We start from the raw sequence: 16,957 nt of genomic DNA, 5'->3' as shown, positions 1-16,957 counted from the left end.
CTCCGCGGGAAGCGAATCCCCGGGATGTCTTGGTGACACTGGACGCAGTGTCGGGACGAATCCTCGCGATCCGCGCACAGTTTGTTTTGAATGAATCCAGCATCGGGGCATTTATAATCTCCTACGTCATACTATTATTAAATATAACATGCATACCGAGTTTTGTAAAAAAAAAAAAACTGACTATATAAACATCTGGTTAATAAAAAGGGGGGTACAAATGAACCCAAAATAATCAGGAAAACTTTTTCAAGGAAACAATTCTGTTTCTCTGAGTTGTAAAAGATTCTGTTGTTTCTCTTTTACTTATGTCACATTCGAGATTCAAATAAAAACGCCTCTGCCTCTACAAGACTGCTTCGGTGTCTGGATTCCACGTTTATAGAACACTGACTCCTTCAAACCAAGACTTTTTTTTTTTTTTAAGTTGGGGGGAGAAAGCGGCGGGGGGGCAGACGGATTTTAAGAAAGGGTGGCTTTTCCCAACGTCCTTGCTTTCCTCTTTAACTTTCCATTCTGTTTATCTTAATGCGAGGCGTTGTTCCCTGCAAGAGCCTAAGTCTTCCCTTTAGTTATAAAGGGAAAAGAAAAGAGAGGAGGAAAAAAAAATCTGGCACACACTGGCGCACTATCCAGCACGCTGTCATTATTGGTGCAGGCCTGGGAATGCGAGCCGGACCTCCCAGTATTTGCTGCAGCTTGAGGCCAAGGTGCCTCTGAAAGGCTTTTCTTTGAGGAATTTCATAAATTGTTTAAGCGCTTAAAAAAAATATTACATCCCGCCCCCCCGTGTCTACCGCGAGGCAAATGTTCGTGTGTGTGCGTGCGCGCGCGTGTGTGCGCGCAAAGGGCATCCCACAGAAAGAAGACACTGTTGAAAATAAAAGGAATAAGAGAGAAAGGAGGGGGAGCATTCCTTAATAGAAGTATTGCATGCGAGAAGGTTGGCGCTCTCAGAGGCTGCCCCGAAGCTGGGGATGCACACACTGGGTTGCCTACCTGGGTGGTCTCTCTACTTTGGTGAGCTGTTGCTAAGCAGCTAATAATAGTCATGTTTGCTGAGTAATTTCTGCCCTCCGCGAGCCAATCGCGTCGCAGAAACCCAAGCCATCTGACAGCCCCGGGGGCGGGAGCTCCAGCCTTTTTCTCTTTCGCTCGCTCTCTCCCCCTCCACCCCCTCCCCTCCTCCTCTTCTTTCTCCAAATGGAGAGAGTTCTTTTTTTTCTTCTTCCATCTCATCTATTGAATCAAGGAGCTGCTGCGGCCGCTGCCCGCTGCACACACACAGAGCGGAGTCCCCAGGTCCCGGGAGCGAGAGAGGCGCGCTGCACGGGGACAGAATGGTCCAGCGGGTTGCCGAGGAGCACAAGAAAGCAGAGTCCGGGACCGAGCAGCCACCGCGAACCCAGCAGCCAGAGCCCGAGCAGCCCGAGCAGCAGCTCCTGGAGCCGCCACCGCCAGCAGCAGCCACCGCGGGAGCAGCGGCAGCTGCGGCTGCCCGGGCCCGGCAGCGCTGAGATCCGCCGGGCACCCTCGGACCCCGCGGCGGCGGCGGCGGCTCTGCGCTTGCCCTCCGCGGCCGCTCGGGCGACCTGGGAGGCGCCGAGAGAGCCAGCGCGGCCGGCGGGAGCAGCGGGGATTCGCTGGCTCTTTCTGCAGTGAAGGGGTCGCGGCGCGGGGCGGGGGGCGGGTAGGGGGAGTTGGGGACCGCAAGGAGTGCCGCGGAAGCGCCCGAAGGACAGGCTCGCTCGGCGCGCCGGCTCTCGCCCTCCCGCGAACTGGATGTGGGCAGCGGCGGCCGCAGAGACCTCGGGACCCCCGCGCAATGTGGCAATGGAAGGCGCAGGGTCTGACTCCCCGGCAGCGGCCGCGGCCGCAGCGGCAGCAGCGCCCGCCGTGTGAGCAGCAGCAGCGGCTGGTCTGTCAACCGGAGCCCGAGCCCGAGCAACCTGCGGCCAGCAGCGTCCTCGCGAGCCGAGCGCCCAGGCGCGCCAGGAGCCCGCAGCAGCGGCAGCAGCGCGCCGGGCCGCCCGGGAAGCCTCCGTCCCCGCGGCGGCGGCGGCGGCGGCGGCGGCAACATGGCCTCGGCTGGTAACGCCGCCGAGCCCCAGGACCGCGGCGGCGGCGGCAGCGGCTGTATCGGTGCCCCGGGCCGGCCGGCTGGAGGCGGGAGGCGCAGACGGACGGGGGGGCTGCGCCGTGCTGCCGCGCCGGACCGGGACTATCTGCACCGGCCCAGCTACTGCGACGCCGCCTTCGCTCTGGAGCAGATTTCCAAGGTGCATTTCAGACTCTCTCCTCCCACTTTCTCTTCCCTCCTCTAACTCTTTGGGATCGCCCCCGCCACACACAAACACACACACTCACTCTCCCTCTCTCTCTCACACACACACACACACACACACACTCACACCTCTCCAGGAAAAGCAGCAGACAAGTGGGGATTGAAAAATTCAAACCCTCCCTCTGGTCCTGGGAGGAAAGGGCTGTCTGAGGTCCGCAGGGGGTGGAGGTGTGTGTGTGCGTGTGTGTGTGTGCGTGTGTATACACACGCCCTCCCCGGCGTGCCTTTTCCGGAACACTGGAAAGCCGTCCACGGCGGACCACCTCAAGGGCGGCCGCGGCACTGCCCTGCCCCGTGCCCCCTGCCCTGGAACTCCTTCCTCCTGCGCCCCTGCCCCTATTTGCAGCCTAAACCCCTGTAATACTGCCACATTTCTTAACATCTTGGAGGGGGAGGCGGAGTGGAGAGAGGCGGAGAGAGGAAGGGGGGGAGGGAGCCGAAATAAAGGTGGTTTCCTTTTTTGGCAGCCGGTTTTGCTTTTGTTGAGCATGAAATCTCTGCTCCCTTAAAAAATTATTCTCGGAAAAAGATATTCCCCCCGTTTTCCAGGTTTTGAGCCGCTTCTCCTTAGGACCTGGTCGGGGGAGGGAAAGTTGTAAACAAATTGCCACCTTAAATTCGCGGTGCGAGTCTGCGGAGCGGCCGGGTTCATTGTGTTTACGAGGCTCGCTGAAATGTGTGGAATCCAGGGAAGGCGAGCACCCAGACGGGGGCCCGCCGGGGCCGCGGCCAGCGCCGGGGAAACGCCGCGCCGGGGAGCAGCCTGCACCGGCCTGAGCCCTTCCCTGTGCACTCGACTGTTTTTTACGTTTAACCAGAAAGGAAGGGAGAGGAGGGAAAGATCCATGTGGCTGCCCTCTTCCGATCACAAATTTTGTCGTAAGTTGCAGATGGCTGCCCCACTTCCTAATTCAGCTCACACAGCCTCTCCCAACGCTATGGAAATGCGTCGGGAGTGAACTCCGGCGGCCGCGCTCACCACGTGGATCCCCACTTACTACCATTCTCGGCGGGGGTCCAGTTGGGGGAACCCGCAATATGTTGTTCCAAAGAGCGCTCGCCCCTAGCGCCCGTCCCCGAGGGTGATGGACAGAGAAGGACTGGTTTGCTGGCTCCTGAACCTTGGGCTCCATCGCTGGGATTATGCAGCCCCTCCCTTCTCAGCTCTGGGGTGAATATTGTCTGTGTCGAGTGGTTTCTCTCCTCTCTACCTCGGCTTCCTCTTCTGTATTTGCAGCCCCAGTGCCCAAAGTCGCTCAGGGATCCCGCGGGTGGGGGCGCCCTGATGTCCCCGAGGTGCAGCTCCCACGCTGAGGCCCGGCTTTGATTTATGACCGAGCCCCCCCATGACGCTCAGATCCGCCGGGGCTGCAGCCTCGAGGGCGAGTCCGTGTGCCGCGGCCACCCGCGCCCCCACGGCTGTCGGGGGCTCACCGGGCGGGTGCGCGCAAGCGGGCGTGGGCGCGCGGGCCGCGACTCCCCGGCGCTCACTCCTCCCTTCTGCTTCGTCCCCAGGGGAAGGCTACTGGCCGGAAAGCGCCGCTGTGGCTGAGAGCGAAGTTTCAGAGACTCTTATTTAAACTGGGTTGTTACATTCAAAAAAACTGCGGCAAGTTCTTGGTTGTGGGCCTCCTCATATTTGGGGCCTTCGCGGTGGGATTAAAGGCAGCGAACCTCGAGACCAACGTGGAGGAGCTGTGGGTGGAAGGTAAGAGCGCCCGCCGCGGCGCCGGCGCCCCCGGCCCGGTCCCTCCTCGCGATTGATAGAGATATTCACCAGCGCACACCTAGAGCCTGGCTGCGGCCGGCGAAACCCCCTGCCCGCACCCAGGGGATTGTTTATTGTTTGGGGCGCCTGGCCGGGAGCCAGGCCCGCACGACAAAGGCTGCGCTGTAATCTACTCGGGGCGCTGCGCCGGCCGAGGTGTGGTGGGAGAGACCGGCGGGGGCGGGCCGGGGGCGCGGGGCCCCTCCGGGACGGACCACTCTGCGCGCCGGGGGCCCCGGGCCCGCCGCCGCTGCCGCTGTCCGCCTGGGCCGCGCCCCGAGACGCGCCCCGGGGCTGGCCTCTCCCGGCTCGGCTCCGCGGCCCGGCTTCCTTCTCTCCCCCACCCCCACCCACCGCGTCCAAAGAGAAAGGAGTTGGGGGGAGCCAGAGGCCACCCCTCCGGCTGGCTGGAGTGTGCGCGCCCCCGGCGGCCGCTGCCGGCGCGCTGGGGAGGGCCGGGGGCGGACGCAGCGCGGGCCTGCGGAGGCGGCGGCGTGTGTGGTCCTGTTTTTGGACAGCTTTCAACTCTGAGGGAAAAAACATTTGTCTCAAGGTACAAAAAAAGCGGGGTGGGGGTGGAAGGAGTGGAAAAAAAATAGTAAGGCACAGACTGGAACGCATGTTTGCAAAGTAGATTAATGTTTCCTCGCGGGTTGGGGGCTTTTTACATGGAATTATTCTGGGGGAATGCTGCATTTTGCAGGCAAAGAAAAGAAATGTTTTAACGCGGGGTTGAAGGGACCTCTCAGAGGGGTTCTGCCAGTCTTTTATCCACGTTCCTCAGTTTTGGGGTTCTTGAGACCTTAGCAAAGCAGTTGCAGATTTAAAATAGATATGTATTTTTTCGAAGACAAACATTTTTACATTATTTTGGTGACACAGGTTTCAATTTTTTTCCCCCGCTGGTTTCTTATTTATCTTTTTGGCAAGTTCCAAATTCTGCTATTTGGAAACATTTTAACCCTAAACACCACTTTGGGCATCCCTTACCTTACAAGTGAGTGGTAGGGGAGGGTGGAGGTGACTAGGTAGATAATTCAAACCAAAATACCTGGAGCATTCCTCCGGACAGCATGTGGAAGCTGAAGAGTTATGCGCATAATCGCTTCAGTGATCCCTTTCAGGATGCTGTTGGAGACGAACCTTGAAGAATATTTCCTTAATCTCTCCTTGTTTGTGAAGATTCAGCTTGCAGAGTTTTGCAAGCCTGTGGTGGAGTTGGAGTATTTAGTTGAGAAGTGACAATTAAAATAATAGTCTACATAATTAAGACAAAACGTTCCTGCCTTAAGTAGTTTGGTAATTAATACAAAAGCGTTCTTTGGATTGAATCCATGGAGTAATTTACCTCAGTTCAGCGATTCAGTATCACTGGTAGATAAAAGAAGAGTTTTATCGAGCAGCTATTATGCTCCTAGCAACAAGTTTCCTGAGCACCTATGATGTCCCTAGCACTGTGTTAAGCACCATAAGAGACTCAAGTGTGTGCGACAGTGCACAATTTAAAACTCTTAGAATTCGATGCATTTGGACTACATTTGGGTTCACAGTTGAAATGGGCTGTGAAAGTTACAAGAGAGTGGTAGGGGGTGGGGGGAGAGAACTGGAGACGGTGGGGGAAGGAGGGCATTTTAGGCATGGGCCTGACACCAGCAGGGGCCCCAGCTGAGGAGTTTGGAAGTGATGTGATTGGCTAGACTGTAGGGGCGCTGCCGTAGATTCTAGGACAGAATAGGGCATGAGCACAGGGAGGGCCAGCTCATCCACCACTTTCCACCACTTGATCCGACCTGTATTTGTTGCCATCGGATGAGGATGACAAAATGTGATTTTGTGGTGTTCTTAGCAAGAGTTTTCAGTGGACCTTTGACATGTTGAAGGAGATAGAATGTGATTTATTTTCTTAACATTGCTTATTTCTGGAAATAACTTGCTTTCTGCGTAACACGACCCATTTCAAGTCCTGGAAGGAGATGCAGTGTGCTTCCTAGCAGTTTTATGGGAGCTGCCCGTTGTGTAGTGAGAGGGAGTAAAGTTTTTCTTTTTCAATGGACTGGATGAGGACACTTCTGAGGGGCACACTCACTTTACTTACTTTTGGCAGTTTCAGCATGGCTCACTGGTCTTGGGCCAAATGTTATTTACTCAGTACTAATACTATCACTTGTTGAGCAACTGCCATGTACCAGGCATTTGTTATATATTATCACATGCCTTATGACTCAATAAAATAGCTATTATTATCTTTATTTTGTTTTTATAACATGATAGTGGATGTAATGTCTTTATGATGAGGATTGTCCCATTTTACAGATGGGAAACTATGGGTTGTCTGTGTGTCTCCAGGTCTACTTTGCCTACTAATGACATAAGTCACTTGTTCTCCTGTTGCCCTGTCCTTGATCTCTCATTCATTCATTCATTCATTCATTCATTCATTCTGTGCTAGATTCTCCCCCTAGAGAAGAAGCGACAGTTTCATAAATGCAGATAAACCCAACTAAAGAGGTGACTATACAACAGTAGCCATATAGATTTAATTTCATTTCAAAGCAGAAGTGATTGTGTAGAGATCTTGTTTGTGACACAGTGAGCTGAGTGTTCACATCAGCAGTAAGTAGTGTGAGCATTTGCATTCAGGAGTAAGAATTCCCTGCTGTTCTATACCTCAGTGGACGTCCATGAATTGAAGTGAGTAATAGCTCCACATTTAAGTTCATTTTGTGCATCAGTCTCATAGATAAATTCCTCATCGCTATCAGCAAAGAAATCTGTTAGATGCTGCTTTCTTGGTAGGTTGTTCTTAAGGTTCTAGGCATGAATTTTTATATGAACTGGGCATCAACAGAGTGCTTGCTACACAAATAAACGAAATGGATAGAGGTAGCATATTGCCCTAGTTAGAAAACAACAGAAGAGAGGAAAGTATGAGATTTTAAGGGGAGAGGGATGCTGAGGGATAGTTTGGAAGAAGCTCTTTCTCCTGCGATTTAAAATCACAGGAGCGTGTATGTGTATGCACATTGTCTTATTCCGCGTATCCCCCATCTGCCAAAGGGATGTTAATGTTATCTTTTTAATACAGCCAGCAAATTAAAGGGATCCACTCGAAAGGCTGTATCTTCAAATTGACTTTCATGCTTTGTTTAACATGCTGGGGAAATGTGGCTTTATAAAGAGTTGGCTTTATAAAGAGGGCAGAATACATCAGCCACAATGTGAAGACTAATATATGCTAGATGAGGAAGAGTCTGTGTGTGTGTGCATGCGCGTGTGTGTGCATGTGTAGGAATTGGCGATAAGAATTATTGTATTCTGTTGTTAAAATGTCCATATAATGATTGCCTTTTAATAAACTGTCAATTACATGTTAAGATACCAGCTTGAGTTTTATGGTTATAGTGTTTGCTAATCAAAATTGTCAAATCAGTTTCACATATGCGCGGAGTAATGAGGTTTGATAGAGAATATGTTGACTGATGTAGTGGACATCTGCTATTGCAGAAACACATGACCATGGCAGCAAGGTGGGGAAGAAACTAATTGTCATTGTATAAAAATAGAAGGGTTCATTCTGCACATGTTCTCGGTACCTACTCTGCACCACCATTGCAGAAAGCTCTCCAGAGAGATTTTGGTGAAAAGCCACAGTCTCTGCCCTCAGGAGAACTCCATCCACACATTCAGCAGGTACATGGACTGGTGTGTGGGTAGTTAACATGAAGGACAGCAGTGCCAAGATGGCAGGAAAATCGGGGACGTCTTCCAAGATGGCCTCAAGGGTGGAGGCCTGAGCCAGGCACAGGGGCTGGAGGGGAGAGGGTAGGGGGCATTCCAGGCAGAAGGAACAGCATGGGCAAAGGCTCAGAGAACAGGAATGTGGCCTCCTGGAGGGCAGCCTCCCTTTGTGGGTCGTTGAGATTGGGTGGGAGCCTGGAAGCTGGGCTGGACCCTCAGGGCCATTTCACAGAAGTCTCCCTGCTTGGCTGGGGGCTGTCAGCTCTTCTGCTAGCCATCCCTGTCTCATGAGTGTGCTCACGTGTTAGCCTCTAGTGTTTTCCCTGGAGCCACTAATGCTTCACCTGGATCTCGCCCTTTTGGGCACAGACTGGTGTTATTTTTAATCTTGCCTGTTTCTTTGTTGGTATTTCCTTTTTGATAAGCAGTTTTAACCCATCTCCCTCAGTATCTATTTCTTTTCATATCAGCCCCCTCACTCCAGCCCTCTCTCAAAACAAGTTTCTTGTCAAGCTTCTCCAGCGGTAGAACATTCATTTATCTCTTTGAGCTTTTTGTTTTTTCTAAAAGCTTGCCCAGCTCCTGGCCTCCTTTTCTGCAGAGGGCAGCAGCCTTGAAATGAATCCATATTGCTTTGGTGTTTGGATGTTAAACATTGCTGCAGGCCAGTGTCAAGGGAGGAGGAGGCAAGTTGTGACTTTGACTTTTTTTTTTTTTTAAGAAAAATAGAAGAAATTGTTTTTTAAAATACATGCTTGGTATGTGTAAGTGCTTTCAAGTTTGTACCTTGCTAGTGTTAATGCTTTCAGTGTTCTTGAACTCGGGCAATCAGTTGTAGGAGATAACTGAGTTTCACCATTCCCTCAATTTGGAGCAAGGTCTCTCAACCTCAGGACTATTGACATTGGGGCTGGCTCATCCTCTGTTGTCGGGGGCTGTTCTGTGCACTATAAGATGTTTAGCAGCATCCTGGTCTCTACCTACTAGATGCCAGTAGCACCCTCCCAGTTGTGACAACCAAAATGTTTCCAGTCATTGCCAGATGTCACTGGGGGAGAGGGTGTCCCAAATCATCACAGTTGAGACCCACTGGTTTAGATGATAAAAAGATTTTGATTGGAAGACTCATGCTGTGCAGATGGAAGACGTTTATTATGATGGAGTTGTGGCTACAATGCATTGCAGAGATGCAAGAGTATTAATCTTCTTTAAGATAACTCCCGCATCCCATTCCTGTATTTACAGACCCAGATAACTATTTTTCTTAGAATGACATTAAATGTCAAAGAAAAACACCGTGATGGGTCGAACGAGGAAAGAGGCCATGGAAGAAAGAAATAATTTATATTTGGGTACCTTTTGGTGGGGGATATCTAAATTTGCAGAAAGACTGGTTGCACCTCAACCCCAGTAGCCTAAAGGTTTTTAGCATGGTTGACTTTCTGAAAAGCTTTAATAGAAGACACCACTGCCTTTGTGCATATTGAAATAACAGCTCCTTCAGAAGCCCGGCTAGTGTGTGAACTCCTTGGTGGTCTCATTCTCCTCCAGATGTTTCTGTCACAAACCACTCCCCCTTGTCCCCCCAGGAGCCCTTGTGGAGCAGAACCAAGGGACAGCAAGGGACCAGTCCCAGCCAGAAGGGCAGAATGGACTCTGCTGTCACTGCCCTTCCACAGTGAGCACCTGGTTTCTTTTCTCCGGGGCTGCCATTCTGGGGGCATTTCACAAGGGACAGGAAGAAAAATGCAGCTCCTTTCTGCTCCCTGGACCCCCATACGTGGTTTAGAAGGGAGAATATGTTTATAGGTATTTATTAGTTTCTACTACTGGGTATGCACATTTAGGTGGAAGCAGTTGTGATATTTCTTTCATATTTGGAGAAAAACGATTGGAAATGAGAAGCCAGCAATGATTGTTTAAAAAAGAACAAATAGCCCTCACTCAGGTGTCTTCTACACAGGGCAGTTGACGCTGCGAATCCTCCCTATCTCTTTGCTGTCTGCCATTCTTGACCCTTCAACAAGTTGAAAGGACAGGTTGGGTAATGGGGTGTTTCAGATACATAGGATGCCGCTTGGAGGTTCCAGAAGATGACAGCTTCCAGATGTATGAACAGCCTGATCTGTGTGTTTAGATTATGCGCCACAGCTGATGCCAAGATTAATGCTGGCTGGACAAGCCATGGGAGATTTGTCTGGTTTCCACAGTGCCATGTTTATGTTTCATTTGAGTTTCTCCTTCAAAGCTGACCTGCCTGTGACCCTGGGCTCTGTCCATTCGGGGCAAGCTGAAACTCGTCTGCCCTGCTCTCCTGCTTGTATTGGGGTACGGGAGAGTCACAATTGGGCAGAGAAAGGGGGCGCTCTGGTGGCCGCCTCCCGCCTCACCATGCCAGCTATCTGCCCAGATTTAGCCCCTGATGAGTGTTCAGTTCTCCTCGGGGATGTGTTTCACTGTAAAAGGTTTTTTGGCTTTTAAAACAAATATGGAAATATTATAAAATAACTGTAAAGGGGACCAGATTTAATAGAAGCCACTTTGCATAAATGTAGTATTTTAACTTCTGGCACTCTTTTGACACTATTTAGGGGGAGAAAAAGTTGAGGGAATTTCAGTTATGTCAGATACCCCCACATAATAACCATAGCTGTGTCATCCTATTATAATACCATTAATGTTTGCTGTGCTCCTCGCTGGCTCTCAGAACCTCTGCTGCCTCCTCCCCCTCTCCCCTCTCCCCTTCCCTCCTGCCCCTTCTCCCCGCCCACCCACTCTAACCTGCCCACGTCATTTCCTTCCAAGTGGATCTCTGCAGTTACTAGTGTGAACTCTGAAATGGTAGTAAGTCTGGCTAATCACAAACTAAGAGGAGGGAATGAGAACATTTATTATTTCAAGCCAGCTGTGGGAGATACTAGATACAGAGCTACCATTTGCATCCTTGGCATTCTTATTTTGGTTAGGGTTGGTTCCAAGACCACACTCTTTGATGGGCTCTTGGCAGAAGATATGATTCCCCTGTTGTAGAATCATGACTTTTTTTAATGGACTGCTGAGGCAACTTTAAAATCCATTGACAAGTTTCTTCAACCCATACCACACCGCCAGAGAGAGTGGGAGATAAGTCTTGGTCCCCTGTGCTTACCGTGGCACATGTACAGTGGAAGAACTGGGTTCCCTAGCATTTCTGAGACAGTGAGTGGAGCACAAACCATGGCTTTCCCTCCCAGGTGCCCCACTTCAGGTTTTCCTTGCTTAGAACTCCCACCAAAGCCAGTGGGCACATGGAGCTTGGCTAGATTGAAGACGATGGAATTCCTTATCCAGATTTTGACCGACTCTGAAGCTTTAGGTGGTCCATCCTCACGAGAAGACTTGGTTGACATCCAGAGAGCAGAGGGCCTTGCTGGTGAGGGCACTTCTGCCTGCAGGAGGAGGAAGCTCTGCGGGATTCTCTCAGTGGGAACATTCCTTGAATACACAGATATAATCAGGGTCATCAAAATATAAACACTTCTGTTACTTTCTCTTCTAATCTTCGAATTTGGGTGCTTATGATAATACTTACTGGATTTTTTTTTCTCTTTAAATTGGATTTAGGGGGCTTTTTTTCCTTTACACTGTAATGTCTAATGCCTTCCGCACAGCAGAATACTGCCATTGAGAAACTGCTGGGCTGTGGTGGAGGATTTTAGGAGCCTGGTGTACAGGAAGATGTGCCCCATCCTTAGTCCCTCCAGGAAGGAATTTGACTGTTCCATTTGGGGTTTAGAGCATGGCTGGAGAAACAGCTGTCATGTGTTAGGGAAACTGTATTGTTGGTGGGCAGTCAGATACCTGCTAATGAATGGCAAGTTTGTTGTTGGAGAGATTTATAATGTGGGGGCAGGACCTTATTTCTAATCCAGAAACCCAGGTGTGAGTTGGCCCAAATAGTCCGCTCTGTATGTGGGTCCCATAATGCCACTGCTATGAAAGCAAGGCTAGTGAGAAGCAAGTCCCCATACCACAGTGCAAGCTTTATTTATTATTGTTAGGATAAACGAAAAGAAGCAGTAGACTTACCCAATTTAGCAACCAAGATAGTTTTCAGTTATTAATGAGACATGTACAAAAGTAAGCAAAAGGAACTGGAAATGGGCTTTGTTAAGTCAATGTGCATGATTTTTTTTCCCCCTTAAATCATTGCTTAAGGGCTTCTGGCCCCCAGCTCAGGAATCTTGCCCAAAAATGCCAGATGTATTACACAGTCAAGTATTGCAATGTAAACACCACTCCGTGCCACGAGGCAGGGTGGTCCATCTCCTATTTAAGAAGAGTGCAAGATTGAGAGGATGGGGGTTGGGGGGTAAACCCTCTGCTCTGTAGTGAGCCCAGTGGTGGTTGTGTCATTTGTGTTTTTGGCTGCACAGTCAAGATTTGAAACTACAAAACCCAGATAAACACATTGGAATGGCAAAGAATAGCAACTTGAATTGGGATGCCAAACAAATCAAGATGTGGCTTGGATAGTGTTGCTTCATTGGGTCAGATAAGTTTATAAAATGTGGGACAGAATGGAGGGTGGGGAGAGACAGGAAGAGCGCTCTTGTCACAGCAGCATCTTTAAGTTGCATGAGCATCCTGTTATTCATTTGCTGGTGGTTAAATGGAAAGGTGAGTGGAAGCGAGGCGGAGAGAGCCTGAGCCTCCAGGATGACCTCCTCCGTGGGAGGAAGCCTGCCCGGGTGGGTGCACCTTCCAAGCCTGGAAAGCTGATGGGTTGCAAAGCCAGTCTGGTGTTCTGTGGCACTGAGGGATGTAGCCCACGGTATGTTCTGAAGTAAATGGCTTTCCAGTTTTCTCCTGCTTTCTGCATTTCTGAAGTAAGAAGTCTGCTAATGATGATTGTTGGGAGGTGAGAAAGTCACTGGCACTTTAGGCCACCCTCCGGTATAACGTAACGTACAATGCTGCCAGCAATCAGGAAATTGGAGTGCCCAAATATTACCTATCCATCCAGATAGCCTAACATGAAGCAGCCCTGAGAGTGACTACATTCAGGGTTTTTAAAAATTAATATGAACATGTTTTGTGAGTTAGGAAGAAATAGGATTTCAGTTTGAATTTGGGGAATTGTTGAAATACCTGCACCAATATTCTCCTGATTAAGAAATTTATTCTACAGAGTGATCTGAAAAAACGGCTTTAAGCAATGGTGATGATAAAAACAGGAATTTTGAGATGAAGGAAAGTGTAGGCTTCTTGACTCCCTCTTTCTCCTCCCACCGCTGTTTTTTTTTTCCTTTTGTGAATTCTTCCACATTCCCACCCCCACTCCCTGATTTCCTCTGCTCCTTTAGTGGGAAACCAGCAACCTTCACAAAATAGACTCAAACATCACACAGCCTCTTTTTAAATAGAGGCTTTCTAAGAGAAAATAACAAAAGACTTTTTCCTAGCTGCCTAAGAAATTATTTCTTTCTTCTTACTTTATTTTTCTCATGAGATTTACACATTGTTGTAATAAGTAAAAAATGATAAATATGATACCGTCATTTTGGTCTACACATGATCCAGAAAAAAAAATTGCACATGTTTAATACCTTGCTTAATTGCAAACAAAGCTTGCAATTTGAGAGAATTGGGATTAGGGCTAAATATCTATTAACTGCTCTTTCTAGAGATTTGGGGAATAGGATGACCCTTTTTTTTTCCTTTTTTTTTTTTAATAGGCTACAGTTTCACATGGCTCCCAAAAGAAATCTCTCTCCCTTTTTGTTTCCCACACCAATTGATTTATCATTTTGCTTGCAAGCAGATCCAGAATGTTAGGGCAAGAACACACTCACTTTTTTCTCGTAACTTTTTTGTTGCGGACCGAAACCAGTTGACTTGAATAAATTTTTCTGAGGCCTGAATGTAGCCAGCAACGTGGAAAAATCTTGCCATTCAGGGCCGTCTGAATGTACATTTCAGCCACACAGTAAGCTGCATTGGGAGGCGCTGGACTGCTAAATGCAACCATTTTTCGCAGCAGCGAGTTAGACAGGTGATTAGCATAATTAGCACCGAGCAGCTATACATATGGTAATGCTGAGTGTGTAAATGCCAGCTGCGGTGTAAAATTTATGTCAGGGGTCGGCAGGGCTGTGCGAAAGTATTGTGTTCCAGCTGCAGGTCAGGGCCGCCAAAGCTTACCTCCTTTTCTCTTGTTGGTGAATACGCCAAACAGAAGAGAAAGACAGAAATATAACAGATACGGCTTTGATGGGACAGCCCAGTTCTGTGCAAGAGGGACTGCTCTGTAAAACACACACTCGCACACACTTGCAGAAATCCCATTACTTTCTGTAGAAATCGTGTGTGTACTTCATGCAGGGTCCGGATGAGTGGGGCCAGGATGGAGGTAGGTAAATGATTCCCTGGGAGGAAAAATTCAGTCATTGAAGTTTTAAAAGGAGTTAAAAGTTCTGTTCTGTTTTTCTTCCCACCCATCCTTTTACCCCCCACACCATTCCCTCCACCACTCTCCTGCCCACATTGTCTTATTTCACATTAGATGGGGGGATATCCTTGCTGGATGGGATAGCATTGGTCCTTTAGAAGAGGAGGAACTAACCATCCTGGAGGTGTTAGCCTTGAACAAAATATAAGGTTTCAGCAGTGCAACTCTTCCCAAACTGCTTGACTAGCTTTAGAAAAGGGCTAAAAAAAGCTTTTGTGGGCTTTTTGTTCTTCCTCTGGGTAGCTATACTTACTCGCCTACCTATACTTACTCCCCCTACCTCCGCTGTCAGACCCACCAAATTCTTTCTAGATTAAAAAAAAAAAGAATCACATGGGTTTCTTGTTTGAAAGGATAGTCTTGAATGACTCACATACTTTGAAATGCATGATGCGGGAATTTATTGCTATGATGAGTTTACACATTTTGCACTTGAGGTATTTTCTCTGCCACGCCCCCACCTCCACCCTTCCCTTTTTTGGTTGGTGGCTATAAGAAGTGGTGGTGTTGACAGAATATAGTTCACACCACGCTGACCCGGTGATGAAACTTCCTCACGGCACCAGGGGGTCCTTATGTACTGGCCCCTAATCCAGCTAATCCTGATGGCAACAAAATCATGAAAGTGGCCCCCAGTGATGTGAGTCTCCCTGCACAGATGCAGAGGGAAGGAACAGTGCAGGAGATAAATGAGGCCAGCGTGGTATTCCTCGGAGGCCAGGGAGCCTGCGTGCGAAGGTGGAGACTCGCATTGTCTTCTCCCCCATGTGGGCTCAAGTGGGAGGCCAATGAAGAGAGGCCCAGGCTGGATGATGGCAAGAAGACTGTTCAGAGCTGAGAGGTGATGTCAGCCCCACAGAAGCTGAGAGAAGGGAACTGGGGTTAATGTTATGCAATGCCTGAGTGCTGTGATGGAGAGCCTGCCGTGGAAGCACTTGGGTTTTGTTGTTGTTGTTGGGTTTCTTTCTGTTTCTATTTTTTTAATGAAGACTTTTGGAGGTTTCAACTAAGCTTGATGAAAACACGCTGTGTTGGTTCCTGGGTTCTGCTGCCTGCTGCTGCTGGAGTGTGGCCTCTGAGCCAGCGCGCGCTCTGCATCACACCTCTGGGCCCGCCCACTTCCTGCAGAGCGACGGGACCTGGGTGTGCATCTGCCTGCCTGTTGCGCTTGAGCGGCCTGGTTGCACCTGAGGTTGTGGTAGAACCTGGGACAGTTCCCAGCTTGGAAAGTACGCCGTTCCGGATGGAAGACATTTCCGCCTGTGCTCTGCAGGAAGTCAGCAACGTTCTTGGGCCTGTCTCAGGTGGCGCGGTGCACAGCCCTCATTTGCCATTGTGGCAAGTAACCAATGAAGAAGGGGCCTCCTGGCAGATGCAGTGTCGTCTCGGGAACTCGTGGCTCCTTGGGAGCTGGTGGGAGCTGCGACAGGCAGCAGGTCCAGCGTGGGCAGAGTGCCGGGCTGACCTGATTGCATCTGACAGGGCGAGCAGGTCTGCGTCAGGGAAAGCCATTCAGAGGGAGCAGCCTGGGCAAGGCTGATAACAGATGGCACTGCCAGCAGCTGGTGGGGGCGGGGAAGCTTGCTTCCGGCGCATGCGCGATGCAGAACCCCGCGCCGGCGCCTGCGCACTACCTGCGCCCAGCCTGCCACGTGCCCCTTGCGGTCCCGTGTGGTTCCGTGGGCAGGTGGGGGTGTCCTTTTCTCGTTATGCTTTGGTGGTTGTCCTCTCACTGAGCTCACTTCATGAAGGCACATTCTCTTTGGGCTGATTGTAGCGTTTTTCCCATGGCAACACGCAGGGGCACAATCTCATAAGGAGAAAAACGGTCCAGAAACTTGGACAGCGGTTGGCTCCTCCTGAATAAAGAGATGGGTGGGAGAGGACTAAAATTCACAGCCCGTGAATTTTCAGCCAATTGCCCACATTACTGAATCTTCTTTTTTTTGTTTTTCGATTATAAAAAAGAGGCAGTGCTAATAATTTTGCCCTTACACCCGCTTAGAGATTTGTACTTTTTCGGCCTCACAGTAAGTAAACGCAACATTGAAAGGAGGACCTGAGCAACTAAAAGAAAAAGAAAATCTCTCTAGAGGCTGTTAGATAATTCATGGGATTAATCAAATGCAAATGCAACGCTTGCATATACACAGACCCTATTTTCCTAATTGGACTCTGAGTGGGTACTTTTCAGGCTGAAAGGGTCATTTGTTTTGACTGATTGACTTTTTGAGGCTTTGGGGGGAATTAATAACTTATACAGATGACTGCCTGTTCCCAAGGCTCTGAATTGAGACCGCGCATTCATTTATTCATTCAGCACACTCGGTGTGCCATGGCCCTGGTGCCCCTCTGCGTCCCTCACATACGGAGGTGCATGGGCAGGACTTGAATTTTGTGGAAAATAACTTCGGTTGGTCCCTCAGATCATCTTTATGTGGATCACAATAAGCTTTTGCTAAAAGGTTTTTGTGTGAATGCCACAGACGTTTCTAAAGCTGTGCAGAAGGCTGTGCTGAGGAGGGGCACAGCAGGGAAGCGTGATGAGGGAAACATCTCTTGTCTACAGTGGATTGGAATCATATTGGCCTAGAAGTATGGGCCTCTGGGTCAGCTG

The 16,957-nt window shown here is 49.6% G+C and overlaps 1 protein-coding gene across 1 annotated transcript in view; it reads left to right on the top strand.

Annotated features, from left to right (window-relative positions):
- Window positions 1-1,824: 1,824 nt before the first annotated feature.
- PTCH1 (patched 1) overlaps window positions 1,825-16,957 on the top strand; it is a 61,243-nt gene continuing 46,110 nt past the window's right edge. Inside the window, exons 1-2 of the mRNA XM_054501447.2 lie at window positions 1,825-2,279; window positions 3,860-4,052. Of these exons, the coding sequence (XP_054357422.1) occupies window positions 2,079-2,279; window positions 3,860-4,052 (394 nt within the window). The 5' untranslated portion in view covers window positions 1,825-2,078. The remainder of the gene's footprint in view (window positions 2,280-3,859; window positions 4,053-16,957) is intronic.

This window comes from Pongo pygmaeus, chromosome 13 (assembly GCF_028885625.2).
Source record: "Pongo pygmaeus isolate AG05252 chromosome 13, NHGRI_mPonPyg2-v2.0_pri, whole genome shotgun sequence".
Classification (NCBI taxonomy): domain Eukaryota; kingdom Metazoa; phylum Chordata; class Mammalia; order Primates; family Hominidae; genus Pongo; species Pongo pygmaeus.
Note: the sequence above shows the minus strand (reverse complement) of the source record. Positions and strands in the feature narration are given on the sequence as shown.